This window comes from Opisthocomus hoazin, chromosome 18, assembly GCF_030867145.1.
Source record: "Opisthocomus hoazin isolate bOpiHoa1 chromosome 18, bOpiHoa1.hap1, whole genome shotgun sequence".
Taxonomy (NCBI): domain Eukaryota; kingdom Metazoa; phylum Chordata; class Aves; order Opisthocomiformes; family Opisthocomidae; genus Opisthocomus; species Opisthocomus hoazin.
This window is the reverse complement of record NC_134431.1, coordinates 20531-36206: the sequence shown is the minus strand read 5'-3', so window position 1 is coordinate 36206 and position 15676 is coordinate 20531. Positions and strand designations below refer to the sequence as shown.

The following is a 15676-nucleotide window of genomic DNA, read 5'->3' as shown; positions in this document are numbered from 1 at the left end:
AAGATTGGGTGGGGGCTTTGCAGAAGCACTTAGAGAATGGAGCAAAAAGCGTCTCTGATCAGCTTGCTGCTGAGCAGACAACTAACCAAAGGCTAAAAACAAAACAAAGGCTAAACACTGCCTTAACAGAGGCTTTGGAGTGGGAAAAGATATTCAGGGAACAATTAGATGAAGCCCATCCTAAATCGGGGTAGACAATAGAGATATAAATTTCGACCGAGAAAATGAGTCAGGACTGCAATAGCCTCTTAAAGACATAGAACATGTAAAAGAAATACATGCTCCTGGAAAGAAGGAAGCCAGCATGTGACCTCTAATTAAGACCGAGACTGTAGATGGAGGTCTGGGAGGTCCTCCAGAGAGGACACGGGAGGAGGTGGCACATGAGAACCCCAACGGCATAGTTGCCGATGGGAACCAGGTTCAGGTCACAGATGTTTTTGGCAGCAAAGGCTATTATGATATTCTGGGGCTTGTTTTGCTTCAAGGGCATGCCTGGGTGGACTGGAGGGGGCGAGTGAGCATTCGATTTCCCTTCAGATTACCCCTTCAGGAATTGTAAATATTAAACCTTACCCCCTTCCCTTCGCCACTGCCATGCCTAACGTAGCCGTACTGATTGCGACCACATAGGAACAAGCCCTCCAGTTTTTAGCAACTATTAACATGAAAGATACGGGTTTTATGGTTCCCTTGCAGGAAGCAGAGACCACTTTGCTTTTACCTGGGAAGGCGTGCAGCTTATTTTACAGGTCTCCCCCAGGGACACTGCCATTCACCCACCATTGTAATTCAGTCAGATAACGGTAGCCGCTTTGTTGCCGGGGTGGTTCAGGAATGGGCAAAAGGCGAGAGAGCACACAACAGATATTTCACACAATCAGGTTGCTGGAATGTGTTATCAAACCTCACAATACTGAAAGGCCAGTGTGGCTCTTGGATGCTGTAATGAAAGTTAACAGCCGCTGGTGGGTAAATGGATGTCCTAGGCTCACTGCTTTTTACCCCAAACCCCCTCCCTTCTGCCAGGGAAAAGGGAAATAAAGGATCCTGTAAACCCCCCCCACTATCCAGGTCAACCTGTTCTAATGGACCTACCAACAGTGGGGAAGGGGGAAGGGAAAGGGAAAGGGAAAGGGAAAGGGAAAGGGAAAAGGAAAGGGAAAGGGAAAGGGAAAGGGAAAGGGAAAGGGAAAGGGAAAGGGAAAGGGAAAGGGAAAGGGAAAAAAAACCGCTCCACTTAACCTATATACCTGGATAGTCACTGATGCTCACAGAAAAGATTACCGGATCAACACCAGATGGACTGTGCCATCCTTCTAAACTTGTTTTGTTTCTTGTTCTGTGTATTTGCAGGTCCTTGCAGAAACCTTTGTGAACCCTATTTTTGTATTACTACCCTTAGTAATTGTTTGCATCGTGTGTCCGGTTTTCTTTATTGTTTTTGTGTGTTACAGCAGGGCACAATGCTTTGGAAAACCCTTTGCTCTCCTTCAGGGGGAGAGGAAATGAATGCCCGAACTAATTCAAGGCTTGGTGCGCATCTGGAACCACACTGACCAAGGAGTTTGTGTTCAAATTCCCACATCTTCAGGAGAAGCTCTCAGCTTTTCTATCATTAATCTGAATTTCTCCAAGTTACACTCACTAAAACTGTACTGCCGTCTGTACTTGGGGCAGAGTGAACGCTCCACTTGAGAGTCGATTTGGTGTCACGCTCGCGCAGGATTCATTTTACCACATTCCCCCAGCAGATTTGGCCAAGCTTTGGTGCAGATGGAACGTGAGTCACCTGGCAACTCCCCTCCTGGAAACTCCATTTGAATCACCAGTATCCCCCTGTCTGGAAGATTCGCACTGTAATAATCCTAGCCCGTGATCATGCACCGAAATCCCCCTTCGGTCTCCACCTCCTGTAACACCCCTGTACGGTTCAATGGTCTCCACTATGGTGCATACAAATTCCTGATCGCCCAGGCCAAAGACAGGATAAAAGAAAACCAGATATGAATGGGCCTGGCCTATGACGGACATGTCAAACCTTCTTGTCCCATTGATGAGAAAAACGTTGATGTTAGAAAAAATATTTACCCCATATGTAACCCTTAAAGGACGTCAGTTTGTCTTAGAAAATTTAACCTGGCAAGTACACGTCCTGAGCAACCTCCCTCTCCCCCCGCGTCGGGGCTGTGTCGGGCGAGGCAGCGCCGGGCGGCTGGGCCGGGCCTGGCCCGGGGCTGGCGAGGGGCCGGGCCGGGCAGGAGGGCCAGGGCCCAGCTGGGCCTGTGGGCCCTGTCGCCTAGCAACGGTGTCAGGGCGCTCGCCATTGGCCGCGCCCAGAGGCATCGAGGCTGCCGGCCAATGGGGCGGCGCGGTGCCGCAGGAGAGAGAGGCTGGGGCGGTCGCCAAGGCGACGGGGACGCGGCGGAGCCCCTCGGCGGAAGCTGCCCGCGCAGCGGCGAGCCTGCCCGGCCCGGCCCGGGAGAGCCGGCCTGGAGGCCGTGCCCGGGGCTGCGGGAGGGCGGAGCAGGTCAGCAGCGCGGGGCTGGGGCTTGGCCCCGGCGGGGCTTCGGGTGGAGCCGGGGCCGGGCCGAGGGGCCGCTGGGGCCAGGCGGGACCCGGCTTTGCCCCCGGGCCGGTCCCGGGGCCGGGCTCTGCCCCGGGCGCCGCTCTCTGCCCGCGGTGCCCGCTCCTGCCGGAGCTGTGGGCGGGCGCTGCCTGGCGGGAAGCTCTGCCGGGCCGCTCTCGCCTCTGGCCGGGGCTGTCGGCGCCCCCCTCCCCCGGGGCTCCCTCCGCTCCCCCCCCCCTCCTCCCGCTCCGCTCTCCCCGGGGCCGGGTGCGCGGCTTCGGGAAGCTTCGGGGGCAATGGCCGGCGTGGGGTGAGCGGGCGCGTGGGAGGCAACAGCCGGCGCGGGGCGCTGCGGGCGGAGCTGTGGGCGATGCGGGGCGGTCGCGTGGCGGAGCGGCGGTGCCCGGCGAAGGAGCTAGCGGTGTCGGGGGGGCGGCGGGGGCCGAGGCGCCGGCGAGGGGGAGGGGAAGCCGCTTCCGTGCGGGGAGCGGGCGGCGGGCAGCCCGGCCCTGCCCCGGCTGCGGGCGCGCTGCGGGCCGGGGAGCCGGGGCGTCTGGCCGGGCGCTTGGAGCCCGGGGTGCCCGCGGTTCCGCGGCTGAGCGCGGGAGCCAGAGTCTGGTCAGCCCGAGGTGCCGCCTGTTTGCACCCAGCAGCGATCGTGACAGTCGTGTCGTGGCCGTCCGTGTCTGCCCCAGGCCCTCGGGTGAGGAAACGCAGAGCTGGGCATGGCCTTGGTGCTGACGCAGGGGCAGGTCAGAAGGTTCCTAACCGAGAGCTGAGGGGTCTGGGGGGCAGAACCCAGCCGAGGGCTCTGTGGTTGGGGAGCTGCAGCCGAGCGGTGGTGGGCGTGGGGAGCAGGGTCCTGGCTTGGGCAATGGCCGTGGCCGTGGCCATCGCACCCGGGCCAAGCAGCGGCTGCCCGAGCAGACTTCGTTCTGGCACTGCCCCGCTGTGCAGAGCTGGACTGGAAAGGCGGTGTGGAGTGTGCTTCTGGCAGCAGCGTCACAAATGCGCCTGTGCTGGTGGTGTGGGTGCCTGTTGCTGTTGCACACCGGCTGCTGGTGGGAGGAGGAGGGGACTGGCTTTCGGAGAGCCGCCCTGCCCTGATGCTCGTGGAAGTCTTGTAGGGTCTCATCTAAAGTGCGTTGGCTTGCGTACTGCTGAGTACCCGTTCGCAGAACTCGCTGCGCTCTGGTGTCTGGCAGCCGGGAAATGAGTCTCGCTGCTTGGGTTTTCTTCTGTATCGTAACGTCATGGTGCTGCTTGTCTCTTGCAGCATCTTCTGACGAGCTTGCAGCTGAGATGAGGAGACGAGAGCAGACTGGTCACCAAGTCAGCTTCTCAGCGATACGCCGCAGGGTCCCGTTCTTGGATGACTTTCAGGCTTGATGGTAAGAGACTCAAGTTGCAAGGAAAGAGTATTCTGAAGGCAAAAATTCGTCTCTGTTCTTAGATCAGCCTGTTCCGTCCAAGGCTTATTGCGTTCCTGAAGGGCAGTCTCCTTGGTTCCTTGCTCTCTGCCTTCCCAAGGTGAATTCACTTGCGAGGGTGGAGGGTTTCCCCTTGCTGTCGTGGTAAAGACAGCGTCCTGTCTGGTGCTTGTGGTGGCATCTTGCATGTGTTGCAGGGAGTTGCTGTGTGAGTGGATTCCTCACGTGCCTGCTGCAGCTGTGTCCCACTCCATCAGTTCCCTTGACAAAAACACAGTGACTTACTATGGTTTGCATTAATGGTGACCTAGAGAACAGACCCTCCGTCCTACTGCCCAGGTGGGTCGGGCTGTACCAGGAACACAGCAGCACTGTTCGTGTTTATGGTTGGATCTCCTGAGTTTCTTTTTCTATCTGTTCTAATAAATTTAAGTCGTGTTCAACATCCTGAGTAACACTGGGGATATGTATACAGCAGTGGTCTACCCTATCTTTTAGCTATCCGCATACCCCATGGTCCTTTAACAGGAGCATGTCTAAGGCCATTCTGTTTTGCAAGGTCATTCTTGAAGTTGCTTGTAACTGCAGGTTTAACTGTTTGAATCCTTTCCTTGTCACGTTTGCTAATTTTTCTGCCTGACCAATTAGTTTGTATACCCAGGGCCTATTGCTATAAATTGATAAGGGAGTCAATAAGGATTCCAAATACCATCCAATTCTTACCCCTGTTGATGGTTCATTGCAATTTTTGTCTTTCTTAACTTCTGATCTCTTTACTCGTAATAATTTCAGATTCTCAGAGTTTCCGTTAAAGGGAGTCTTTTTCCAAATGGGACATGATGTCGGCATTCCCAAAGTAATTTGTTTTACCTTCCCATCCACCGGTAGATGAGTGGACCAGGTTCTGTCACTCATTGCCCAAACTAAATGTCCCGGACTTGGAATTGTAGATTTTCTACAACTGAATATTGTTCCTCTTTTTGGCTTATATGTATCAGTCAATTGTAAATTATTTTTAAGTCCTCTACACCAGCATCCCTATTTTAATGCAGCTGCCAGAGGTGGAACGCTTTGGACTGCTTCACTAACTGTACTACAACTATGTATCTTTTTACAATTCCACCAGGGCACGATAATTTCCTTTTCTTGGGAAGTGCTTCCTTTGTCGTTGACCGATGGGAAAGCTGCAAAAATCATCCCGTCCCAGGTAAAACACCAGGGGGCATTGGCCATGTACTGAAATTGAGGTGAGATGGCCGTTGACCATACTGAATCCCACAGAGCCATCTCTTGTTTAGTTTGGTTAGACTTCCTGCATTTCCATTCCATGATTATTCGACTAACATTTTTCTTAACCGGCTCATCATAAGCACACCAACCTACATTGGGGAAGACTATTTGGACAAAAACATAATTCAGTAACTTCTCACAATTTGCTCTACTCCCAGGGGCTTTCCATTGCTTTCTAACGTAATCTGTTTGTTCCTGCCACTCAACAACGGGAAGTTGCTCACAATGAGTACCGTTATTGTTGGACGTTTCGCTGCTCAGATTTGTTGTCAGAATTCCCCATGGAACCGATTCCCCTACTGCTCTGGGGACTGGAAGGCATGCAGTTATTCGGGTTACGTTCTGCAAATGAGCGAACTCTTTTATCAATCCGATCATCAGGAGTTCCCCTTGGGAGCTGTATCAATTGCTCCGCTTCTGTTGACAGCGGATCAGCACTCCTTGTTTTCACTGCTGATATTTTAGACAATGTTCCCATCATCATCAGTTTCCAAATCAAGATCCATTTCCCCCATATTCGACAGTGACAACCACTCTTTTTAGACATATTTTAGGATCAGTTTTGCAGTCTCTGGATCTCTATTGATGATTCTCCATGAAGGTGCCTTCTTCTGTCGAGTGTAGTGTATCCACGGTTCCACTCCTACTTTGACCACAGTGTAAGTTGTTAACAGTCCCTGGGAAGGTCCCTTCCACTTCTCCTGCAGTGGTTCAGAGCTCCAAGTCCTTATGCACACGAAATCACCTGGTGGATATTGATGCACAGGCGTATCCAAAGCAAGCGATCTGGTCAGCACAACGTATTTTCGGAGTGCTTCGAGGGTTCTTCCTAAAGAAATCAAATACATTTTTAAATCTGTTTCCCCTGCTGTTCCCATATTCCCCGGGATTCGAGGAGTTTGATCAGGTCTGACATACAAGATTTTGTATGGACTTACACCACCTTTAGACCTTGGCTGGATTCTGATTCTCAGGAGTGCTAATGGTAGGGCTTGTGGCCATTTTAAAGATACTTCTTGACAAATCTTACTTATTTGTCTTTTTACTGTTTGGTTCATTCTTTCAATTTTCCCACTTGATTGCGACAAATGGCTTCTTTTCTCTCACTGCCTAATTGTCTTTGCCCTTGGGATATTTCAAATCCCAAATAAATCACTGCTTCTTTTCCTATCTGGGCCTTATTTCTGGAAACTCTGTACCCCCCTTGGCCCAGAAAATTCAATAAACTGACAGTAATTTCAAAACATTTTTCCTTGCTTTCTGCTGCTATCAGAATATCATCCAAGTATTGCAACAGTGTTCCCTTTTCCTGGTTCTGTTTCTTCCATATTTCTAATTCTTTTGCCAACTGATTCCCAAATATTGTGGGGCTATTTTTGAATCCTTGTGGAAGTACAGTCCGTGTCATCTTTCGTTGCATCTTTCGTCCTGTAGCAGGGCTCTCCCATTCAAAAGCAAAGAAGGCATCCTTTAAATCTAGTACAGTAAACCAGTTATGTTCCTCTTTCAGAGATGTCAGTAAAGTATAGGGATTGGCTGCTACTGGGTGTATATCTTGAACTATCTGATTTATAGCTCTTAAATCCTCGACTAGTCGATATTCTTTTCCTCCAGATTTCCTTACTGGTGATCTAGGAGTGTTCTATTCTGACTCGCATTCTACCAAAAGTCCATATTCCAAAAATTTCATGATTAACCCCTCCAGTCCTTTTCGAGCCTCCCACTTCATAGGATATTGTTTTTGTCTTACCAGCTTGGATCCAGGTTTCAAGGTCACTTTTACCGGTTCCGCCAATTTGGACCGTCCCGGCACTTCATTTGCCCAAACCACGGGGATTGCTGCGTTTTCCACCTCTTCTGGAATTTGCTCCTCCTTAAAAGATTCCTGTAACATAAACACTCTCGCCTCTACAGCTTTTGATTCTGGTATCAATAATTCAATTTCCCCATTTTTAAAGGTTATTTGTGCCTCTAATTTACTTAATAAATCTCGTCCTAACAAAGGCAACGGACATTCAGGCATATATATATAGAAACTGTTGAGTTACCCACTGTTTTCCCAACCTAAATTTCAATGGCTCTAAAAAGGCCAATTTTATTCTTGCCCTGTCGCACCAACGACATCTAGTGATTTACGACTGCATTTCCCTTTACATGTGTTCAATACCGAATAAGTGGCCCCTGTATCTCCTAAAATTTCTGTTTCCTCATTCCCTAGCTTCAGTGTAACCAGGGGTTCAGCTAGGGTTGGCTCCTCCGGTCCTCTTCATGATTCCTCATCCAGAGTCATCAGGTTGATTGCACGGAGAGTCGGATCTAATTCTCCAGCTTTAGGGCATTCCCTTTTCCAGTGCCCGCGTTCCTTACAAATAGCACACTGATCTCGTGCCAGTCGGAGATTCACCTTCCCTCTTTCTCCAATATTTGTTCCCTGTCCTCTTCCCCTACCTATCCTGTTACTTTCAGTTAAGGCTGCTAATAATTTTCCATCCCTCCGCACTTGTCTCACTTGTTTTTCTTTTTCTCTGTTATTATACCCAGTCCAGGCTATTTCAAGCATCTTACCCAAATCTCTAGATTCGGGTCCTTCTGATTTCTGGAGCTTCTCTCTAATATCGGGGGCCGATTAACCCGTAAATATGGAGGCCAATTGTGTTGCTTCTTCTGGCTTTTCTGGGTCCAGATTAGTATATTTTCGGGCAGTCTCCTTCAGTCTCTCCATAAGGGCTGAAGGGGACTCATTTAGCTCTTGTCTCACCTCATCGATTTTTGACCAATTTATTGCTTTTGGCATCGTGTGCTTAACACCAAATAAAATCCACCTTTGATACCTAGTTAACATTCCCCTGGGTCCCATTCAGGATCTGAGGATGGAAAATTCTGATCCACTGTTCCCTGTAAATCCCCGTGAGCACACGCTCCCTCTACCTGTTTTCTAGCAGCATTCAATACCATTTTCTTTTCAGTATCATCGAGCAAATTGTCCAATATCACTTGCAAATCTTTCCAGTCAGGGTCTTGGGTTCTAATTATTGATTCAATAACCTTCGCTACCCTTTCAGGGTCCTCCCGATATGTGCCTGCAATTTCTTTCCATGACCTTAAATCAGTTATTGGAAACGGAACTTTCACTATTACTGGACCACTATTCCCTACTGCTTCTCGGAGAGGGGCTTGGAGGGGAGCCGGTTCAGTCACCCCCCCCTCATCCTTCCCCGTGTCCTTCCTGAAACTGGGCTGAATCCTCCTGCCCCCCCCGCCACAGGAGAAGCAGAAGGACTGTCAGCCTCCAACTCTCGATCCTCCTGATCACCTGCCCATCTCTGGCGAGGTACGACCATCAATTCAACATCATCCTCCTCGGACCCATGTTTCAAACATTTCTTGCCAACACTACAAGCAGCACAACATCCCTTTTCACATTTTCCCTTCTGTAAAGCCATCACCATAGAATGGTGTGGATGTATTCCCACACTGCCTTTGCCATTCCGAATGATTTCTCAACGAGGAAAACAGATCTACATATGTCATCTCTTCCCATCTACCTTCCCTTTTACAAAACAACATTAATTGCAAGATGGTGTTATAACGCAGTGTCCCATTCTCTGGCCATCTCTCTCCACCATCCAGAGTATGCATCGGCCACCGATGATTGCAGTACTCAATTAATTGCTTCCGAGTCAAAGGATCACCCCCCAGATCCTTCCAGTGTTTCAGAATACATCCCAAAGGCGTACCCCGTGGGATGGGCTTTTTGCTCGGAAATGTGCCCATCTCCCAAACGACCAGTGGTTCTGGTTGTGCACTCTCACAGGCACTGGTCAGAGGGACCCCAACCCTTGCGGGAGCTCCCTCTGGGATCCCAGCCCTGTGCCGGAGATCCCAACCTTGGAGACTTCAACCCCCCCCTGCTGAAGACTCCCCCCTTGGACCCCGCTCCACCGGCTTTCACCGAGCAGAGACTTTCCAGCCGAGGTACCTTTTTTAGCCCAACCCTGCGTGGCTTTCGCTGCGCCTTAGGAGCAGGCTTCAGCGGGACTCTAACCCACCTCCTACCAGGAGCTCCATTACTTGTTAAAAGAATGCCTTAATTAAATTCCAGGGGACTTACTTGGAATCCTTCGGTCCGGGCATCAGAGGTTCTCCTCGAGAATCCCTCGATGCCGGCTGGAGGTCCCGTGATCCCGCGGATCCGTCGGTATTCACAAGCAGGGTCCCACCTGGGTCGCCAGAAACTGCCACCGAAAATCCGGGCATAAAACCTTGTAACACCACTGTAGTGTTAACAGGCAGGCGTGCTTTATTGTAGCGCTGGATGCACGGGGGGTAATTCCACCGAAAGTGCATACCTCATACTGCTTCCATGCAGTCTATATAAGTCAAAAATATACACATTTTTTTCTTTCTCCATACCTCTCTCCCGCTGCCCGTCACGGTCGCATTTCTCCCCCCAACGCTGTCCTGCTCTGTCCCTTTTCTCTCTCTCTGTCGTTTTGTCCTGCTCCCTGTGTTTGTTTTTTAATTCCTCCCTCAGGGTCCCTCAGCCCGGTGCTGTTTTTTCCCTTCTCCGCCTCTGTCTCCTGCTGCCCAGCTGAGGCTTTTCCCCCTCCGTCTCTGTCCTGCTCCCCCGTCTCTTACTTGTGCCTGTCTTTCACTTTGTCCTGCCTCCTTGTCCCCTTTTTCTCTCTCAGTATCACCTTGTCCCGCTCCCTGTCCCTGTCTTTCTCTGACAATCTGTCCCGCTCCTTGTCCTTCTCTTTCCCTTTGCTGTTATTCCCCGTCCTTGTTCTGGCCTTTCTTCCTTCTCTTTCTGTCCTGCTGCCCCAGTGCCTCTTTTTCCACCGCTGTCCTGCTCCCTGGCCCTTGTTTCCTCTCGCCGTCCCTCTGTCCTGCTTCCTGTCCCCAGTTTTTCTGTCTCTCTTTCTCGATCCTGCTGCCTGTCTGGTCGTTTCTTGCTGTACCTGCCTGTGCAGCCGGCTCTCCCTTTTTGCCTTTCTCTCCTTCTCTTCCTGCTTCCCGGCCCGTTCTTGTCTTCCTCTCTGTCTGTCCTCTATCCCCTTGCTGGTTTGTGTTGGGATTCCAACCCTGACCACCCACCCCCTTCTTCGTCTGACCCTTTCTTTGTTTCTTAGTACGTTTCTTCCTGTTGCCTGTCCTTTTTCTCTCTCTGTCAGTGTGTCCTGCACTGCGTGGGACGGTGGTGGGAGGCTGAAAAAGGGTGGGAAGCTGGGGGGGCGGAGTGGAGGCTGGAAAGAGGTAGGAGGTTGCAGAGGGGTGGGAAGCTGAATTAAGTAGAGGCCAGCAAAAAGGGAGTTAGGAGGCTATCGAGGGGTGGGAGGAGGGGGGGCGGGGGGGCAGAGGCCAGGAAAAAAAAGGAGGCCGGAAAGGGGTGGGAGGCTGCAGAGGGGTGGGAGGCTGGGGGCGAGAGTAGAGGCCAGGAAAAAAAAGGAGGCCGGAAAGGGGTGGGAGGCTGCAGAGGGGTGGGAGGCTGGGGGCGAGAGTAGAGGCCAGAAAAAACAGGAGGCCGGGGGGTGCGAGTAGAGGCCAGAAAGGCCCTTTTTTGTGGCTTCTTCCCTGTCTTTATCTCTCTTTCCTGCCTTGTTTACTCCTCTGATTCAAGTTCTCTCTCGATCCGTGTGTTCTGCTTCCCACTCATCATATTCTCTCTTTTTCTCTGTCCTGTTCCTGAGGCTTCTTGTCTAGGAAGCCACGTCTCGTATGAGCTCTAAGACAGCCACATGCATTTTCTCTCAGGTGCAGGAGAGCCAAACGATTGGAGTTGCGGAAGAAGAGGGGAAGAGAGAAGGGGAGAGAAACATCTGAAGTGTCAAAGTCTCCCGGCAGCACCGAGAGTGAGAGCTGCGGTGAGTCGTGGGCCCTCGGGGCCCTGTCACCCCTCTTCTGCATCCTGGGCCCTCCCCGGCTCCCTCTCTTTCCCCCACTGCTACGATTATTTTTTTTTTCTGCTCTTGTGTACCTTCTTTCTCCATCTGTCTCTGACTTGTCCCCATCTTTTAGGTCCTCCCTCTTTCTGCCCTGCAGCCCGTGGCATTTTTTTCCTTCTTCCCCTCTTTCTGTTCAGCTCCCGGTTACTAGTTTTGCTTTCCTCCTACTCTGTAGCCTGTCAATACTTTTGCTGTCTTTGGTGCTCTCTGTCTGCCTCCTCGTCCCTTGATTCGAGGCCTTCCTTCTCGGCTCCGTAGCACGTCACAGATCTACTGCTTTCTCCATGTCTATTCTATTCTATTTCCTCATCTCTCTTTGTCCAGGTCCCTGCCGCTATTCTTTTTTCCTCTGTCATGCTGCAGGGTTTTTTTTTGCATCTCCTTCCTGCTCCCCGTTCTTCATTTTCGGTCTGTGTCCTGCTCCCTCTTCTTCTTTCTGCTGCCGCTCTTGCTCTCTTGCTGCTGCTTCTTTCTCCGTCTCTGTGGGACTGCCTGTCCCCGTCCTTCTCTCGCCGTCCCTTTCCCTGCTTCGTGCTTTCTCGTTCCACCGCCGCTGTCCAGCCACCTGTCACTTTTCTCCTCTCTTGTAGTGGCCTGCACCCTGCTCCTCATTTTTGGCAGCCTCTGCCGAGCAGCGCGTCGCTCCGGGAGGCGACGGACGGACTGTTCGCCGCTGGATCAACGGGCGCAGCTGCGGGAAGGAGTGCCGAGGTGTCGGAGGGGCAGAGGGAGCGTCGGGGGCCCCGAGCCCCGGAGCAGAGCGGCTCCCGGGACTGGCTGGGTGCGTGACTGAGTAAAGACCTGCGGTCCCTTTTGCCCTGGCGGCTGCGTTTGTGCTTGGTTTGCACGGGACGAGGGGCTGCGCCAGAGGCCAGGGGAGGAGGGGACGGGCTGTGGGGCTGGGGCGACGGCCCCCTGTTCCTGCCGGGCTCCATCCGTGGGCCGGGGCCGGGGGAGCCCCAGGTGCGGGCAGCGGGGCTGATGGCGACGGCCCCTTCCTGTGCCGGTGGAGGGCCCGGTGCTGCCGTGGCGCGGGTGGCCGTGGAGGGGCCGGTGCTGCCGTGGCGCGGGTGGCCGTGGAGGGGCCGGTACGATCGCTGCTGCCACCCGGTGAGCAAAGTTCGGTACTGCGGCTCGGGCGGCGCCAATGCGCGGTGGCGCCGTGTCCAAGGGCTCGCTGCTGCCACCCGGTGAGCAAAGTTCGGTACTGCGGCTCGGGTGGCGCCGTGTCCAAGGGCTCGCTGCTGCCACCCGGTGAGCAAAGTTCGGTACTGCGGCTCGGGCGGCGCCAATGCGCGGTGGCGCCGTGTCCAAGAGCTCGCTGCTGCCACCCGGTGAGCAAAGTTCGGTACTGCCGCTCGAGTGGCGCAGGTGCTTTGCGCGCTGGGAGGAGCCGTGCCCTGTGTGTCCGGCGCTGCAATAAGGAACGCCTGCCTGCTTGCTGAAGTGCCCAAAGGGCTTCAGAGAGTCTTTGTGTTTGCCCAATGACGGCATCGTGGGCTCCAGCCGTGGGCCGGGGCCGGAAGAGCCCCAGGTGCGGGCAGCGGGGCTGATGGCGACGGCCCCTCCCTCTGCCGGTAGAGGGCCCGGTGCTGCCGTGCCGGGCCCGATGCGAGCCGAAGGAGGAGCGGAGCCATAGCCGGGTTGCGGCTGCAGCGAGGGAGAAGGTGAGCGCGGGGTATGGGGGGGGGGTTGGATGGAGCGGCGGGTCCCGGGGAAAAGCCCCCGGGAGGGCGGGGTCCGTGTCGGGGGCAAGGAGCGACGGGGGTGCGGCGCCGTGTCGGAGCCGCGAGTCGGGGTCTGCTCGGAGCCGGAGCCGGCGCTGGGCGCCGCCCCCGACCCGCAGGCACCGCCCCCGCCCCCGCAGGCGCCTCCCCCGCCTCCGCTGGCACCGCCCCCGCCCCCGCTGGCGCCGCCCCCGCTGGCGCCGCCCCCGGCCCCGCTGGCGCCGCCCCCGGCCCCGCTGGCGCCGCCCCCGCCCCCGCTGGCGCCGCCCCCGGCCCCGCTGGCGCCGCCCCCGCCCCCGCTGGCGCCGCCCCCGCCCCCGCTGGCGCCGCCCTCGCCCTCGCCTCCCCCTGGCCGCAACGCGGTACTGCAGCCCGGCGTTCGGCTCAGAGTGTGGCCCCTCCGGCGCGCCGTCGGCTCGTGGCGCATGCGCGGTGCGGCGGAGCAGCATGGCGGCGGGCTGGTGTTCGGTGCCGGGGCGGCGGGGGAGCAGAGAGGCCAGCGGTGAGGCGCGGGCTCCCCTCCAGCGGGTGCGGGGGTGCGTGGTGGCTGCCCGAGGGTGGTGGGACGGGAAGCTTGGAGCCGGCCGCTGCGGCAGGCTGCAGGAGGCGAGCCGGGTGCGGGCAGCCCCGGGGCCAGAGGCGGGAGGTGACGGAAGGGAAGGGGAGAAGGGCGCGGGCACCCCCCCCCCCAAGTTGGCAGCGCTCCCCCGGCCCCGCTCGCCCCGCGCAGCCGCCCCCAGCTGCAGCACGTCCCCTGAAGCCTGTCCCGGAGCGCCCGGCCTGCCCCAAGGCCCGTGGTGCGGGCGGCACGCTGGCCCTGGAGCGTGCCTCGGCCTCCCTGAACGCGGTCGTCGCTGCTTGTTTATGTGTGGCAGGGGCCGCGCTGAGTTCGCGTTTTTCCGTTCGTGCCCTGGGGATGCCGTTGGCTGCGCCCGCTCAGGGCTTGTGTGGGCTGCGTGTGCCGGGCCTCGCTGTGCTGGCGGCGTGGGGGCGAAAAGGGAGAGGCGGAGCGCTGAGTGGCTGCGGACAGGAGGTGGCGCGGCTGAAGCTGGAGAGTCCCGAGAAGGCTGAAGAAGAAGAAGAAATGGAAGGCCACCTGGCTGGTAGCTGCCTGGCGCTGCGGGTGAGGAAGGCTCCGTCTTGGTAGCCCGCAGCAGGCCAGGCCGCCAGCGTGCCCCGCAGGGTCTGTATGTGTCACCAGCAGCAGCATGGTCCGGTTGTGGAGCGCGCGAGCGTGGCTGCGTGCGTAGGGAGCCTTGTCTCGTAAGAGCTGCGAGACATGGACGTTTTCTCTTAGGTGGGGGACAGCCAAGCGACCGGAGTTACGGAAGAGGAATGGAGCAGAGCAGGACAGAGAAGCGTCTGAAGCGGCAGAGTCTCCCGGGAGCGCGGAGAGCGAGAGCTGCGGTGAGTGGCGGGCCCTCGGGGCCCTGTCGCCCCTCTTCTGCGTCCCGAGCTGTCCCCTGGATCCTTCTCTCTCCCACGCTGCTGTGATTTTTTTTTTTTTTTTTCTTTTTCCTTTTGTTTTCCTTTCCCTGTACCTCCCGTCTTCTGTCTGTGTGTGTGTTCTGCTCCCTCTCCCTCTTTTTCTCCCTTCAGAATTTCTCTAGCCGGCTCCCTGTCTCTATTTGTCTGTCCTGCTGGCTGTCCGGTCGTTTCTTGCTGTACCTCCCTGTCCAGCCGGCTCTCTTTTTGCTCTCCCTTTTTGCCTTTCTCTCCTTCTCTGTCCTGCTTCATGGCCCTTTCTTCTCTTTCTCTCCCTCTCTGTTCTCTAGCCCCTTGCTGGTTTGTTTTGGGGTTTCCCTGCACACACGCCCCCCGCCCCTTTCTTGGTCTCTTTGTCTAGATCTGACCCTTTCTTTGTTTCTCGGTCCCTTTTTTCCTGTTCACTGTCCTTTTTCTCTCTCTGTCTGTGTCCCCTGCGCTCCGTTGCCATCTTTATCTCTCCTTTCTTCTTCATCTCCTCCCCCTGCCCCCGTCTCTCTCTCCCTCTTTCACGCTCACCGGCCCTACATTTTCGTGCTCCGTCTCTGCAAGGCTCCTCGTCCCTGTATTTCTTGATTTCTCTACCTCTCTGGCGTTTCCTTTCGACCCTTCTTTCTCTCTGAGCTTCTCGGTCTTCTCCCTTGTCTTATTTTCCTCTTCCTAGTGCTCTGCCCTGCTCCCCATCACTTATTTTCTCTCTCCGTTTCTCTGCCCTGCTCCCCGTCCCTCTCTCTCTTTCTCCGTCCCCCTCTGCTGCTCCACAGCAGTGTTTTTCCTTTCTCCAGCGCTCTGACCTGCTCCCCACCCCCCTCCCCCCTTTTTCTCTCTGTCATTCTTCCTGCTTCCCTGGACACCTCTCTCTGCAATCTCGAGTCCTACTCCCTGTTTGTATCCCACTGTCCTGGTCCCCATCCCTCTCTTTGCCTCTCTATCCCTTTGTCCCTGTTTTTTCTTTCTCCGTCTCTCTGCCCTGCTGCCTAGTTCTGTCCGGTTCCCTTTCTGTTTGCTGGGTTGTTTTTTTTTTTCTCTCTTCATTCTTCTGCTTTGCTCTGTGTTCCCTCCCTCTCACTCCTGCAGCGTCCTGCTGTGTGTTACCTGTCCTTCTCCCTCTTGATATTTTTGCTCTTGCTCTGTCCCTCTGTCCTGCTGCCTGGAAGTAATTTTTTCTTCTCTGCATTTCTGTTCTTGTGACCATGGCTGTTTTTTCATTCTCCACCTCTCTCTCTCCTG

General features: G+C 55.1%; 1 protein-coding gene across 5 annotated transcripts in view; it reads left to right on the top strand.

Moving 5' to 3' along the window:
• Positions 1-2408: 2408 nt before the first annotated feature.
• LOC142363556 (uncharacterized) overlaps positions 2409-15676 on the top strand; it is a 32967-nt gene continuing 19699 nt past the window's right edge. For 2 of the 5 annotated variants that reach the window (XM_075438797.1, XM_075438793.1), the window contains exons 1-6: positions 2409-2530; positions 3846-3960; positions 5126-5206; positions 11044-11153; positions 11825-12015; positions 14259-14368. In XM_075438797.1, coding sequence (XP_075294912.1) covers positions 3942-3960; positions 5126-5206; positions 11044-11153; positions 11825-12015; positions 14259-14368 — 511 coding nt within the window. In that variant the 5' untranslated portion in view covers positions 2409-2530; positions 3846-3941. Of the gene's footprint in view, positions 2531-2737; positions 2880-3845; positions 3961-5125; positions 5207-11043; positions 11154-11824; positions 12016-13315; positions 13464-14258; positions 14369-15676 lie in introns of those variants that run through there. The other 3 variants (XM_075438795.1, XM_075438796.1, XM_075438798.1) reach the window with 3 other exon arrangements.